Source organism: Scyliorhinus torazame, chromosome 11, assembly GCF_047496885.1.
Source record: "Scyliorhinus torazame isolate Kashiwa2021f chromosome 11, sScyTor2.1, whole genome shotgun sequence".
NCBI lineage: Eukaryota > Metazoa > Chordata > Chondrichthyes > Carcharhiniformes > Scyliorhinidae > Scyliorhinus > Scyliorhinus torazame.
Genome location: NC_092717.1, coordinates 119,770,994 through 119,787,174, shown reverse-complemented (window position 1 = coordinate 119,787,174; position 16,181 = coordinate 119,770,994). Strand labels below are relative to the sequence as shown.

The 16,181-nt window shown below is 46.1% G+C and overlaps 1 protein-coding gene across 18 annotated transcripts in view; it reads right to left on the bottom strand.

Annotated features, from left to right (window-relative positions):
- Nucleotides 1-16,181, bottom strand: part of unm_hu7910 (un-named hu7910) — a 275,063-nt gene that overhangs the window by 50,110 nt on the left and 208,772 nt on the right. For all 18 annotated transcript variants that reach the window (XM_072467698.1, XM_072467699.1, XM_072467685.1 and 15 more), the window contains one exon: nt 3,846-3,937. In XM_072467698.1, the coding sequence (XP_072323799.1) occupies nt 3,846-3,937 (92 nt within the window). The remainder of the gene's footprint in view (nt 1-3,845; nt 3,938-16,181) is intronic.

Genomic DNA, 16,181 nt, shown 5'->3' with positions numbered 1-16,181 from the left:
TCATAAATAATTTTATGAATCCATTTCACATTTTGATCACTAAAGTATTTCCTGATATCAGGCCCAACTTGACTTTTTTCTGTTTTTAACCTGGATCCCTTTGTCCCAGTTTCACAATATACAGGAGAATCTGATAGAAACAAATAGAATTCTAACAGAGCTGGACAGAATAGATGCAGGGGAGGGGCAGTTTTCCCTGGTTGGGGAATCTAGAACCAGAGGGGGCAGTCTCAAGGCAGAGGATAGACCACTTAGGGCTGTGATGAGAAAAAAACAACTTCACTCAAAGGGTAATGAACCTGTGGAATTCTCTACCACTCAGAGTCAAGTCACTAAATGTATTTAAAGAGATGGATAATCTTTTACATTTTAACTGCATCAAAGGGTATGGGAGAAAGTGGAAATATGACATCATATTGAATGACGACATAGGCTCGAAGGGCTGAATGGCCAGTTTCTATGTTTACTGTGAAGTAATACTCTGAATTTACTATTTCCATGTTATTGGCTATTGTGTCTACTTCTGCAAGATCATTTCTCTGACACCTCCTCTCCAGATTAAAGAGTATAAATTTACCAGATGCTCCTATGAACATACACTTCTAACACTGGCACAAATTGCTTCGGCATCCATCACCAGATCTGGCTTGACTGCACAAAGCTCTATCCCTCTCTTCTTAAACTGCTCATCAGTTCAGGATCACCCTGAAGTACAATGATAATCTCAAGCTTCTCTTCTCCAATACACCAACCATGTCCTTTAACCTTCTCGGACGTCTCCTCCAAGGAGCTCAAGTAATTTTTTTCCTGCTGCCTCAGAAGCTTTACCCTCAAAGGCCACTACCCTAGACCTCAGTGGTCTCTCTCATATCTCCACACACACACTACTTGTCCATAGGACACTTTCTCCCTCGACTCCATTCACACGTAAACTGTTATCTCCCCTTCATGGTTTCCCCACATTAACTGGCTTTGTGAACAGTCACTCTCCTCAGGCACTGTTCTTGAGGGATAATGCCGGAGTGACAAAAACAATAAAAGGTAACTAATCATTGACAAGGTCAAAGCCATCATTACAAACTCCAGACCTTAATAGCAGAAATTCCCTCCCCTACTCAGCTATTTTGTCAGACTGAGCCAGACAGTTCAGAACTTTGTTGTCCTATTCGACTGAGTGGAGCTTCTGGCCTCATTCATTTAACCGGAACATCATCTTATTGCATCTCCGCCACGTCTTCAGCCCATTAATTGCGGCAGTCCTCCAGCTTTTAAAAATGTTCTCCTGGCTGACCTCTGATCTTCCAGCTTTCGACATTTTCTATACACTGTGGTGCTGGTTTCATCACCATCATTAATCAACCTAATGGCTCTTGTCTGCACTGTCTCCTGATTTTGAATATCTTCTTTTTGTCTCATGAACCGAACTGGCTGCTGTACTTGAGCATTGTATAGTGTGATCATTATCTGCTCTGTCTTATATTCTCCTGCTTTAATTATCTAGATTAACATTCTATTGGCTCTGTTAATTGCTGCTCTGTGTTTGTCGGACATGCATGTAGTTAGCTAAGACTGCTAGGTCTCTTTCAACTTTATTCCTAGTTATTTCAAAACCATTCACAAAGGGTTTGTTACTTCTTTTTCCTTCTCAAGCACAGTAGCTTGTACTCCGCATTAACATTTTTCCGCTATTGATCTACTTGCTTTTATTTTGTTCAGCCATTTTGTAATTTCCACAACAAAACCTACAGCAGCAGTATTTCAGAATAAGTTTAAAGAAAGTCTAAACTTGAACTGCTAAACCTCTATGTCTCAAGATCATGACAGATGAGGAAGGCCATTCAGCCCATCTTAATTATTTTATCTGGAATCATCTTACTTTATTCACGGTCATCCATTTGGTTCACAAAATGTATTCACACAATACTGATCATTGAAGAACTTTCTGATATCAGACCCAACGCTCTGCCCCAGTTTCACAACATACTGTGAAGTAATATTCTGAATTTACCCTTTCCATATCAGTGGACATTGTGTGTACTTTCTATAAGGTCACTTCTCTGACACCTCCTCTCCATATTGAAGAGTGCAAAGTTACCGGACATTCCGCCTGACGTGCATCTCTTACAACATGAATTGCTTAGACATCCATCACCAGATCTGGTGAACTTCTACTGTGGGTTCTGAAGTCTGTCCAGGAGATAGACAATGTAAATGGATAACTACAGTCGACTAGCATTGGAGTCAGGTGACATGGAGGCCGAGCTGCACTTTCCTCCAATCAGTACCAACAAAAATGTCATCATGGTGAATTGGGGGAAACCATTTTATTGCAAAATTAATTAATTAATATTCTCGGACTTGTTAGAAGATGGTTAGGATTTTCTGGACCAATGCTCATCAAAATTACACTTTAGGACAATCCATTAACAGAATAAGTAAAAAGATTCCACCCTCCAATTGGAAATGGAACAGTCCAGAGATAATAGAAGCTTAGATTCATAATAGGAAAGGTAAAGTGGATTTGATTGCACCGGGGCATTTTAACATTTTACAAAAGCAAAAGCTTATGATCCATTTTTATGTCTGATGCTGTAGCTTTCCAGTTACATGGTTCATTCGAGGTGCATTTTAAAATTGAGTGACATTTTGTACTGGGGAAATAGTACAATGTCATACATAGTACTACATTCACACACGGGGGCACTGATTCAGTGTGTAGAACAAGAATAACAAGAATAAAAGATAGTGGGCGCAATTCTCCCATCGGGAGACTAAGTCCCGACGCCGGAGTGAAAACCGGAGTGTTTCACTCCGGTGTCGGAGGCCACTCTCAGCCCCCTATTCTCCCGCCCCCGGGGGGCTAGGAGCAGCGGCGCGCCATTTACGCACGGCGGGCGTTGGTGCCACATAAATGCGGCATGCGCGGTTGCCGTCCACCCCGCGGCCGCCCCGCAAGAAGATGTCTGATGGATCTTGTGGGGCGGCGGAGGAAAGGAAAGGAAGTCCTCCTTCACAGAGGCCAGCCTGCCGATCGATGGGCACCGATCGTGGGCCAGACCCCTTTTGAGGCCTCCCACTGGTGCAGGAACCCGCCCCCCCCCAGCATTCCCGCGCTGTTCCCGCCGGCAGCGACTAGGTGTGGATGGCGCCGGCGGGAACCTGTTGTGTTGGGCAGGCCGCTCGGCCCATTTGGGCCGGCGAATCGGCGCTCGCCCGTTACAAATGGCGAGCGGCGATTCTCCCAGCGGCCAGCCGTGATTCTCGGCCCACCGGTTTGGGGGGGGGGGGGGGGGGGAATCGCATGCGGGTGCCGGGGCGGCGTGGCGGGACTCACGCGGCGCTCCGGCGATTCTCCCACCCAGTGTGGTGGGGGGGGGGGGGGGGGGGGGGGGGGGGGGGCAGAAAGAAGAGAATTCCGCCCAGTATTTTCAGAGAGAAGAAGTGAAAGCAAGAAAATCCTGTGTGGTTCTATTTTAAAGGCTGAAATTTGCAAAATCAACATAAAACATTGGAAATTTCACAGGAACCCTGGTTTAACTGGTCTCCCAATGATCGGGCATCATTCCAGTGCTGGGATTAAGGCATCACATTTGAGGTTTCTGATTCTTTTCCAAGTTGTTAATAAAAATATCGAGGCATCACGGTTTAGTTATTCAAAAAGTATTATAACACAAATCCCAAGAACTGTACCGCACCTTCATTAATAAAACTATTGCATGCAAATAAATTCCTACAGCATCATGCACTTAAAACTATTATTGTACTTTTCAACTGTTATTGCTAAAATATTAATTATATGTCAGCCAATGTACAGTCACAGGGGCTGGGAGATTGCAACAGCTCACCTTTTTACGCAGCTTTTCAGCAGCATCCAGTTCTGCCTTAATAGTTTTATCAAACTTGTTCAAGAGCTTTGGTTTCTTTTTCTTAGCTGGACCTAATCCAAAAAAAGGTTAGCAATATTTATATATATATATATTCCAAAAGCAAATGACTGTCATGTCGCTCATATAATCATTCTTTTGACAGAAACAGGATTTCCAATTTCCATGGGCAACACCCTGATTTCAAACTGAAACTTAATGCAGGTGATTGACTGAACCTTCAGAGGTGCCCAAGGCAGTACTGCCCTGTCGGAAGGAAGTATCAGCCTAGCTTATCTGCCTAAATCTCTGGCATAGGGCTTGAATCTATAACCTTCTGAATTGCAGACTGAATCTGAGAAATACATACGAATTCCCCAATGGAGTAAAGGTTGGGGGGTGGCTGGAAGCCAAAAATGTTCAGATTACAAAAGAAAATAAGTGACGATCAATGAAAATTGTTGTTAAGAGTGAATATAGGGGTACTAAGCTACAACGGTCAGGAAGTCCAACACAACAGCCATTTATCTAGCACTGTTAACCCAGAAATGTCATATGGAGCATTACAGTGGTGCAAGGGAGTCAAAGAAAAATGAACTCCATTAGGAAAGGTAATAAAGGCATGGGCCAAAGAGACAGATTTACAGGATCATAGAGGCAAATTCATCGATATAGTAGAAAGGAATTGCAGACAGTAGGGTATAGACGGTTGAAGGGATGGACTCAACAGTGACATGAAGGGAGGGGTTGCACAAGTGGCTGGGGGCAGAGAGAAAGTGTGATAATAGTGGAAACGGTGACAAGGTCAATGGGAAGATTGATGGGATTTAAACAAAATAATTAGAAATGTAAATTTGAAGCCATAAGGGACCAGGAGTCAATGTAGTTAGCCAGGACAGGGTAATGGATGAATGAGACTTAATTCACGATAGAGTATCGTTTCTTAGGTTTGGTACTTAAAACTCTTTCACGATTTTTGTAACACAGTATTTCCACGAGTTTCATTCCCAAATCCTAGCTTCCAAGCACAACAAGCATGACGGAATGAACAAAACATTCTTTGGGTGCACTACTAATATACTTGATTGGATCGCTCATTGATCTCGGAGGGGGTGCAGCAGGGATTCACATACCAGGCTAAAACGGTTAAATGATAGGACAGGTTGCATCAAATTGGCTTGTATTCACTTCAGTCTACAATATTAAGGGGTGAGATCATTAAAGAATTTGCAGTTGAGAAAAAGTGTTCCGTGCTGGAGCAGCCTAGAACAGGGGATAACATTTTCTAGTTGCATTGGCCGTTCAGAGGAGCTCAGGAAGTATTTCTTCACACAAAAAGTAATGGAAGTCTAGAAATATTCCCCAAAAAAACTGTTGCGGCACTTTTAAATTAAGATTAAATTAAGATTTATTTATTTAGTTAGGCTGGGGTATTGTAATTAGTTACACAACTAGGAAATGCACAGAAGTACATTTTGGAAAATTATACTGGTACATAGAAGGGCTGGATTTTTCTTAACAAAATGCAAATTTAAATCTCAACAAGCAGACTGAGTAGCTTAGTGCAGTAACAATAACTAATATATCTAGATGGTTGGCTCCATCTGCAAATGTAGCGCGTTATTGGGGGAAACATTGTTGGATTCTTTTGAGGCTTGCCAAATAGCAATGCTGTGCACTTAGAACTTTCACTAAAGATTCAGCAGAAAATCTACAATCACTGATACTTTATGACCCTTGCATCAGATGCAGATTGGTGCAAAGTTTCTGTAATATGTTGACTCTAAAGCTCTTCTCGTTAGTCAGATTATTTTGCACTTTTGATTCAATGGCTTTCTGCAGCCCGCAGACTACAGTTCGGGAACAGATACAGTTTTCTGCAGCTGAGAGCATGAGTTCCCAAAGGCCATGTTGCCTGCCTGGTGCCTGGGTTAGGGATATCCCCTTGGGGCCGGGGAGGAACTTGGAGCAGGAGGGGAAGGGTCTGGTTGTTGTGATCCATGTCGACATGACTACGAAAAAGGTTCTGTTAAAGGAGTAGGAGTAGCTTGGAGCTAAATTAAAAAACTTAACCACAAACAACCTCTGGATTACTACCTGAACCAGGGTAGTGGGTACCTGGAACTCGCTACTGGAGGAGGTGGTGGAAGCAGGGACGATAGTGACATTTAAGGGGCATCTTGACAAATACATGAAGAGGATGGGAATAGAGGGACACGGATCCAGGAAGTGTAGAAGATTGTAGTTTAGTCGGGCAGCATGGTCGGCACGGGCTTGGAGGGCCGAAGGGCCTGTTCCTGTGCTGTACATTACTTTGTTCTTTGTAACCTCTGGATTACTACCTGAACCATAAGCAAATTATGATGTGGAGATGCCGGCGTTGGACTGGGGTGAGCACAGTACGAAGTCTTGCAACACCAGGTTAAAGTCCAACAGGTTTGTTTCGATGTCACTAGCTTTCGGAGCGCTGCTCCTTCCTCAGGTAAGCAAATTGGCAGAGGATAAATAAGAAAAGAGATTGGTGGTAAGTAGGGTTTAATTCATGGGGCAATAGCACCAATACTGGGGGGAAAGGGAGCTGCAGCATTGGGAGTATCTTCATCCGTATCTCATTGGAATGGTTTTGGTGAATCAAATAACCACAGCTTTATAGAGGGTCAGACTAATTAATTTGGAGGAAGGGAAGGTTCAGTGGCGCGATTCTCTGAAATGGAGGCAGAGTGTTTGCGCCGTCGTGAACGCCGTCGAGGTTCACGACGGCGCGAAACGGCCCCTATCCCGACCGATTCAGGGCACGAAAATGGGCTAGAAGCAGCGCCACGTCATTTACGCGCGCCAGGCCTTGGCGCCGCTTAAAGGTGGCGGCGCATACATGACGCGGCCGGCGCCGCATAACTGGCGTCACCCGCGCATGCGTGGTTGCCGTCCTCCCCGAGTCCGCCCCGCAAGAAGATGTCAGATGGATCTTGCGGGGCTGCGGAAGAAAGGAGGTCTGCCTTCAGAGAGGCCGGCCCGACGATTGGTGGGCACCGATCGCGGGCCAGACCCCATTTGAGGCCCCCCCGGTGCAGGATCCCCCCTCCCCCCCCCGCAGGCCACCCCCCCAGCGTTCCCGCCGGCAGTGACCAGGTGTGGACGGCGCCGGGGGGAACCCGCCGATTTGGGCAGGCCGCTCGGCCCATCCGGGCCTGAGAATAGCGGGGATAGCGGAGAATCGCCATTTTGGGTGTCTCAGGCGATTCTCTGGCCTGCGCCGCACGGAACGCGACAGGGCCGTTCTTGCCGCGCGGGGAGGGCTTTGGACTGGCGTCGCGGGGAAAAATGGCGCGCCAGGCAATTCTCCCAACCGGCGCGGGACCGGAGACTCGGGGCCCCATGTGTGGGGAAGTTTGGGAAATTAAAGATAAAGGACAAGGCAATAGTGCAGGAAAACCGGTAATAGTAATTTGGTGAAAAAAGAGAGACGCGCTATCAAAACGTTTCATCTGGCACTCATCAGGATAGCTCACCAGAAATTTCCACCAGTAACGGGAGAACAACAAATTACACTGCATGAGAGTGCCGATTGGTTGGCAAGTGGACTCTGATTGGGTGGGAGGCATTGCCATGGAGAATGCACGATACCTCACGATAGAGTATGGGTTGACTTTGATTAGTCAAGGCATTGCCCTGGGGAATAACTGTTGCCCAAGCTTTCATTCAATTGAAAAAAGGTGCAATGCATGGACATGCTCATTTTGTCTGCAAAGGACAGAGTCCCGTGAGTGAATATATACGGTTCCTAGCATGCATAAGTGAGCCATGCTGTGGGCCCGGGTGACAATCTTAAACTGGTTTTCAGTATAATTCTTAGCACAAATCGAGATTGCTAAGCAGGTGTGGTCCAATCACAGAATCACTTCGACTTGCAAGCACGGACTGGTTGGATACGGTTAGTATTTTGATTGTTGTGAATAGTCGAAGAGATGGGCATGTGATATGGTTCGCCAATTGTTGGGACATACAGCCTATACATCTGGCATGACGCTGGCACTGAAATTCATATACACATTGCTTGTTTGTGTGACAGGAATAACATTATTTTGGTTTGAACATGTCCACACATTGTATCTTTTTTGAATGAAACAAAAGCCTGGTCAGTAACTCCACCGCAGAACATGTTGCAACCGAGCTGTGATATCACAGACCATGGCATAAGGAAGGCAAAATATTATCCTGGAGCCATGTCTGCATCAGCAGAAAGACCGATCTGTATCCATAACTATTGAATCTCCAATCACTATTGCTTTCCTGGCCTTCCTCCATCCCCTGATCATGGCGCTGTGACCTGGACCGGGATTCTCCCCTATCCGGCGAGGCGAGGGGTCCCGGTGGGATGGAGTGGCGTGAACCACTCCGGCGTCGGGACGTCCCAAAACCGCACCTTTAGGGCCCAAGCCTTCACCTTGAGGGGCTAGGCCTGCGACCGAGTGGTTGGCGCACCGCCGACAAAAGCCTTTGGCGCCACGCCAGCCGGGGCCGAAGGGACTCCGCCGGTCGGTGGAAGTCCGCGCATTCGCGGGAGCGTCAGCGGCTGCTGACGTCATCCCACGCATGCGCGGGGGGGGGGGGGGGGGGGGGGTGTCACCTACACGTCGGCCATCTCGCGGAGAACTACACGGCCAACGTGTAGTAAAAGAGTGCCCCCTGCGGCTTTCACGCCGGCGGGACTGGCATGACAGCAGCGGGACTTCGGCCCATCGTGGGTCGGAGAATCGTCCGGGGGGGGGGGGGGGGGCGCTGACCGGCGCAACGCGATCCCGCCCCCGCCAAATTTTCGGTGCCGGAGCAATTTGGCAGCGGGCGGGGGCGGGATTCACGCTGCCTCCCGGTGATTCTCCGACCTGGCAGGGGGTCGGAGAATCCCGCCCCAGGACTCCGGTTGTATCCTCCCAGTGGGATCATGGCCTTCAATACTCAGAACTAAATATTGGTTAGAGAGCACGATGTGCTCAGGGTACACCTGCACTACTTGCTTGATCCTCCTCGACTGTCCAACAGATACGCATTCCCTCTCTGCCTGCAAACTCTGAAGCTGTGAGGTGACCACCTTAAGAAATATGCTATGCATGTAGCTATCAGCCTCGCAGATGCACTGCCACCTGTGGCTCAAGCTCCTCAATCCTAAGCTCCAGTTGTCTTGCACATGTCATTGCCCAGGATACGTTAAGAGTCTTTGAGTTCCCACGTGGCACAGGACATGCATCCAACAGGTCTAAGAGCCATCTTTCTATTTATTGGCCTACTGTCTACATTTCTCAGAAATAAAACTCAAGCCAAACTAACATTTAGTAAATTTAAAACTTAGCAAAATTAAACTTAGCAAATTTAAAACTTAGCAAAATTGACTTGCTAATTAAATCCTAGTTGGTTTAAGTGATACAAACAGTCAGTATTAACATTTATATATGGAATAATTTATTCAAATAGCTGATCCTGGAAGAAATGAAGTTCCTACATACAAATTATTGCACTCACAGCACACACTGCCACGGTGGTGATGATAGGATTTGCAGACCAAATCCTTCTCATCACGGGTCACTTGGACACATGAATCATTTACCAGATGATGAACAAAAGTCCCACTGGATGGCTGATTCAGATTAATTTCTTTCCAGTAATTAAGCAGACGTACGCTGGAGTTACTTCTTAAATCACAGTGGTGTCATATCACATCTGCATGTGCTGTAACTTTCATTTATTTTGACATGAAAATTAACCAACTCTGCAAATCAAAGTTTTATGCAAATAAAAGCTTAATTTGGTGACACTAAATTAGTTTGGGCTTGTATCTAGGGAGTGTAATTAACAGCTAAAATTATACAAGTGTTTAACTCCTTCAATGCTGAACTCCTTCAGTGGTGGACTATTAAATACTACAGTATCCTTTTAATTAAACATCAACAACAATCAGAAACCAACTGACCGATTGGTCTACAATCAGCCTGAATTGCATCCAACTTCCTTTACTAAAATAATTTAAATAGAATAAAATGAATTATTTTTCTGAGCGTCCATTTCAATAATTAAGCCGCTTAGAAAAAAAACAGATTTGAGAAATAACAACCAAGATATTAAGAAAAAAACAGCAATGCAAGCTCGGATTACTAATATGTCCTTGATTCCAAACAAGAAACAACTGCAATAGAAATTTCAAGATTATTTCAACTAGAAGAAACACTAAGTAGGAGAACAAAGATTATTTTTGTTAATTGTTTTGTTTATAAATAGAAGGAAGATCAGTGAAGAATGGGCCATTTTCCATTCGGGTACCCAGAACAAGCACCGGGCCGAATCTTCTGAGGAGCAGCAGTCACTATCTGATTATCATTTCCCACTGTATTTCCCACCAGCATTTCCGAACTTGGCTTCCTCAGAAATGTTCTGGGAATCCTTCCTCATTGGGCAGGAATGGTGGGGGAAAGGCACACCATGTTATAATAGCACTAGGTGATAAGAGTGGCGAGGTTGGGAGAGTCAGGGAGTTCAGTTGTACTGAAACCCAGGAGTGCAATGTGTTTTTTTCCCCATCTAACATTTCCTGGGTAATTGTTCTGATGAGCAAGTCAGAATTCTCCAAAGTCTCCGACTCTAAATCAGAACTGGAGACCTTTTCCAGAGGATTCCGGACGCTGGGGAATTGTCCATCGCAAGATGTAACTGCTCAGGCAATTCCCATGGAGTCCTTGCATTGGGACCTTAGAAGGGTCCACCAACACACCTACATCATAAGACCACCCGGAGACTGAAAGATCTGGTCATTAAGTTTTCATGAAGTAAATGTAGCCCAGCCAAATGTAGTACTTCTCCTAGTCTGCATCAACAAATACAGGCTGGATTCTCCCAACGCCCGCCGAGATGTCGATGCTCTGGTGCCCTGCTGGCAGCGGCATCTAGGTGCGCATCCCCCGCCAGCCGGAGGATGCAAACAGGTCAAATTGACCCACTTGCATTCCTATTAACAGGCTGGGCACCAGACTCTACAAGCCTGTGTGAATTCCTAGACCTCTGGGCAGGGAATAACGTGGATGATAATTGGTGCAGCTATGTCCCAGCAATGGGCCAAGGGGGTAACTCTTTTGGGAGTTGCCCCAAAAGTCCATTGGAGGGCCTCCTCTCCCCAAAATGCAAATCTTGCAGATCTCACTTCCCCTTTTTCTCTGCAGAAAGCACTTAACTGCCTTTGATGTGGACCAAGAGCTGTCAATCATAGCTATATGTTCATAAACATTGTGGTTAGTATCACAGCAGGCTACTTGAAATCCACTCAAGCGTGAACGGAAATGACATTAAACAATCCAGATAGCTGCGTGTGTGCCTAGTAAAATCAATTTCTCATTGATGTGAATGAAAGGCTTGCAGGTCTGAGGGGGTTTAAACCCAGCTGATGTGATTTTCTCTTTCCAGAAACTTGCAGGTGCTGCTACCTCTGCCTGAGCCAGGTGTATTGCACAGGAGATTTTAAAGCAGTGATTTATTTCCACTGTCTCTGTCTGCATTGCTCTCCAGCATCCAGGCAGGAGTTTCTGTAATGGGAGGAGGTCCAGGCTGGGGTCTCTGGAATGGGGGGTGGTATAACCCCAATGGAGGTCCCGGGATCATGGATTTCCCACAACCTCCCCGGAATATGAAATTCCCCTTTAAAACAGACAGGCCTTCCCCTTTAAGGGAGCGGGGGTTTCCCTTTTACAGGGAGAGCCCCATTGGTTAAAAAAAACAGCCTAGCTGCAGGTCAAGGAAGCAGACCCTTAGGGAAGTGGAGGCGTATTGTAATTGTATAGAAATAAACCTTGTTCAATACTTTCTACTTCCTTCTATGAGCCATGCCTACCGTGGATTCAACAGGGTGCATCCAGGCAGGCGTGTCTCTTCTGCGGGGCATCCAGGCAGGCGTCTCTTGTGGGGGGCTTCCACACAAGTGTTTCTTTTATGGGGGGTAGGGGTTCTCTCTGTTGGGGTCAGGTCACCCTCATACTGAACAGGGGTGGGGGTAACCCAGTAAAACATGTGCCACGGGTAACCCAGTAAAACCTGTGCCACGGGTGACCCAGAAACCCCTGTGGTGTAGTGGTGGGAAAGAGAGGAGGCCCATCTGCCGGACGCGCTATTGGGCTGCCCTCTCAAAATTGCTCCTATTATGGGCCAGGGTTTAGAGAACCACAAAATGTATCATGGAGTTCACCTGACCCATAACTTTGAATAGATTTTGGTTATGGGGAGCACAAGGGCCCACTTTACAGGTGTGGTGCAACAGAGAACTAAAAGTATTTTTAAACAAAACATTATGTTTCTTCTATGAATCCCATTAACATTTTTAAACACACACCGTAAACCTCTTAGCAACTATCAACTAAAGTACTTCCCCCAAAGAATACAGTACTCTATAAGTAACCCTTAATCTTTCCTTACAACATCCATAAAACAAATACCCTCTTTAACACAGAGATCAGGTTTAAATTCTCTACTGAGAGCAGTTATCACTTTTAAATTAACAAGTGATTTGAAGACATTCCTTTCATGCAGAAAGAAATCAGAAATACACCTGGTTTTGCTAGATGCAGCTCCCAATCTGCAAAACAAAACTAAACACAGAGTAGCTGCCCGCTCAAAAACGAAAGTGAAAGACAGCCAGCCCAGCTCCACCCAACTCTGACATCACTGCAGCTATTCGATAAACACCCTTTTCTTAAAGGGACGCCCACTACAGCTATTTGATAAACACACAGTTCTTAAAGGTACTCTCACTTGACACTGCCCCATCGCAGGTTTTATGAGGGAATCCCTCGCAATCCCGGCCATGTATAAATCTGCATGGCAAGGGACAGTGAATCACCCCAGGATTTCCACTCCGAGCGTGAGCACAAATTAGAGGGTATTGATCTCCTACTGGCGAACACAGTCTCCCAAATGGAGAATTCAGCCCTACAAGGTTTCCATGTGAGCTATTTTACAGTCTCTCAAGCTTTTATATTTAAACACTCACGGTGCTGAGGACCCGGATTCGATCCCAGCTCTGGGTCGCTGTCCATGTGGAGTTTGTACATTCTCCATGTGTCTGCGTGAATATCACTCCCACAACCCAAAAAGATGTGCAGGGTAGGTGGATCGGCCATTCTAAATAGCCACTTAATTGGGGGGAAAAAATAATTGGGTACTCCAAATTTAAAAAAAGAAATTAAACACAGCTTCCATCTAGGTTTAGGAGCCTGTTACTCATGGGGAGAATTTTCTCTAAATATTTTGGTCTCCTTTTTTTGGAGTTCCACAGAGAACAATCTCATGGGAACAGCTCCCCAAGTTTACCAGGCTCCTATCTTAACTTTTTGATACCACTGAAATGAGGGAACTGGAAATGAATAGTGACATCACAGCGATTAACAGATTATGTGCGACTCGCCTGTCGAAACAGAGTTAGAAGCAATTGCAGAAAATTGGAGACATGCTATCTCCAGGGAACTGCTCGAAAAAGAATCTTGTCACTGAAATGAGTATGTTTCTATGATAAATGAGTGCTTTTAAATCAGAATTGAGCGATGATAACGTAAAGAGAAGTCTCTTCAATGGAGTACTATAGCATAATGATTCTGTTACTCGATCAGTAATTAGAGGCCTGGACTGACGACCAGAGACACATGTTCAAGTTCCACCATAGCAGCCAGGGAATTTAAATTCAGTTAATTAATAAATCTGGTATAAAAAACGAGCATCAGTAAAGACAACCATGAAATTACTGGATTGTTAAAAAAAAATTGATTCATTAATGATCTTTGTGGAATTAACTCTGCCGTCCTTAATCGGTCTGGCGAACACATGACTCCAGATGCACAACAATGCGTCTCTTCGCTACCCTTGGAAATGGCCTAGCAAGCCACTCAGTTACATCTACCCACATTAAAAAAGTAAAAGAATAAAACTGATCAATTTGAGTAACTCCATGTGATACCAGGAGATGGTTGAGCACAACAAATGCAGAAAAAGGCTACAGACTCCAATAAACCTCCCGGCTGTAGTGCTGAAAACTTCTGCTCCAGACTAGCCGAGCCTCCAGCCAAACTACATCCCTGGCATCCACCGGAATCTGGGAAATTGGTGCGTCCTGTTCAGAAAGTGCAGGTGTCAAGAAAATAAAATTAGGCTCAGCCCTGCCCACGTAGAGGTTAAGTTCACCCCATGTCGTGCTTTGATCCAGAGCCCTCCCCCTTTTCCTGGTCTCATCCAGGGCTCAGCGTACCTCTTCCAATAGTCTCCCATACAGTTTCCCTTCCCAAGGTTGCCCGGGTCCAGCAGTTGTTCCATAAACGAGTGCCCAGGTATCTAGTGGTACGTTGTTGGTTCCTTACGGAGGAAGTTTTTGACCTGAATGTATCTCAGGTCATTTCCTCTTGATAGCTGGAAACACTCCATGAGTTCCCCCAGGGTCACTACTCTGTCGTCCTTCAGTGTCCTCTCGTCCGGTCTCCACCTTTTGAAGGTGGCATCCATTAGTGCAGGAGCATTTTGGCATCCATTGTTGCATGAACATTTCAGTTAAGCCTATGTGCTGCCTCACATCTGGAGCATGGCTACTACCACAGGGCTCCAAGTGTTTGGCCGGGAAGGCTGGAGGGAGAGAATGGGAGAGCAGCTGTGGTTAGAGCCCGGAGGGATGTTCCAATGCAGGAATTCTCCTCCACCTTCATCGACTCTGCTCCCGGTTCCTTCACCCATCCCCTCACTCTTTCTGTGGTGGCCGCCCAGTGTTAGAGGTGTAAGTTTGGGAGAGCCAGGTCTCCCACGTTTCTTTTCCTTTGTAGGACCTTCTTTTGGATCCTAGTGTTTTTCCTTCCACAAAAGCACCACGATTAGTTTGTTGACTGTTTAAAAAGGCTGTGGGGATGTAGATCAGGAGGAATCTGAACAGGAAGAGGAACCTGGCATTACATTTAGTTTGATAGTCTGTATTCATGCCGTCAAGGAGAGTGGGAGTGGGCCCCATCTCTACAGGTCCCTTTTGACTTCCTCCACCTGACTGGTCAGGTTTCATTTGTGGATCCGTGTCCAGCCGTGGGCTATTTCATAGAATTCCTACAGTGCAGGAGGCCATGCGGCCCATCGAGTCTGCACCGACCCACTGAAAGAGCACCCTACCTTGGCCCACTCCCCCAACTGTAGCCACGTAAAATGGCTGCGTCCCGATTAATCTGGCCAAAACCCAGTTTAAAATGGCTAACCCGAAAGACTGCTGGGAAAAGCAGCTAAGAAGACACAAGCAGGCAGCTGCAGACAGTATTGCATATTCGGCTCTGGGAAGTTAGCCCAGATCGGTACTCAGGGCTATCAACAGCCCATCAACCCAGGTATTTGCAGTTGCATTCAGGACTGTTTGCACCCCATCTATTCAGACATCCACAGTTAAATCGGCTATCCCCATGAACAATTGTAACATATTAGCAATTGAATACCGGGCCAAACCTGTCGGCGCCTGCAGTGGCCGAAACAAAGACAGGTGAGCGACCACCCCCCGATCGAGGAATTGCCTCACCATTGGATACATCTACCCCAGAGATTGGGGACAGATCCAATCACTTGGGACTCAGGGTCAAGGGCCGCCCCGGGAGGCAGGAAGCCCCTGGGCCCTATAAAAGTGAGGGTCCAAGTTCAGATCTCTCTCTCTCTCTCCTCTTCGCCTGCTCGAGACCTTCGCAAGACCAGCCACCGGCAATAGCAAGTTTGAATCCAGCGATCGCTGTCCGGTAGAGACACCTAGCCACCGACCTGTAGCAGCCTTTTGAATCCCGCGGGCCAGATCTGATTGGACAAGCCATTCGTTTCCCTGACCTGGTGGGCTCTTCCTAAGTTAAGTATTGGCCAGTAGTGATAGATTTATTATATAGAAAGTAGTATTAGGGTATTAATATTGCTTGTTGTATATAATAAATGACCGTTGTTTTAATCCTTACTAAGCGGCGTGCTGTATTATTAATCATAACCTGAACTTGAACCACGTGGCGGTATCATAAAGTTACCTGGCGACTCATGAGCAAAGGTGACGTAAACAGAGCAAATAGACTAAGGTTAAAAAGAGCAACACAACCTATTCCCATAACCCAGTAACCCCACCTAACCGTTTGACATTAAGGGATAATTTAGCATGGCCAATCCACCTAACCTCCGCATTTCTGGACTGTGGAAGGAATCCGGAGCAACCAGAGGAAACCCACGCAGACATGGGGAGAATGTCCAAACTCCACACAGTCACCCTAGGCTGAAATTGAATCCAGACCCCATGTGCTATGAGAC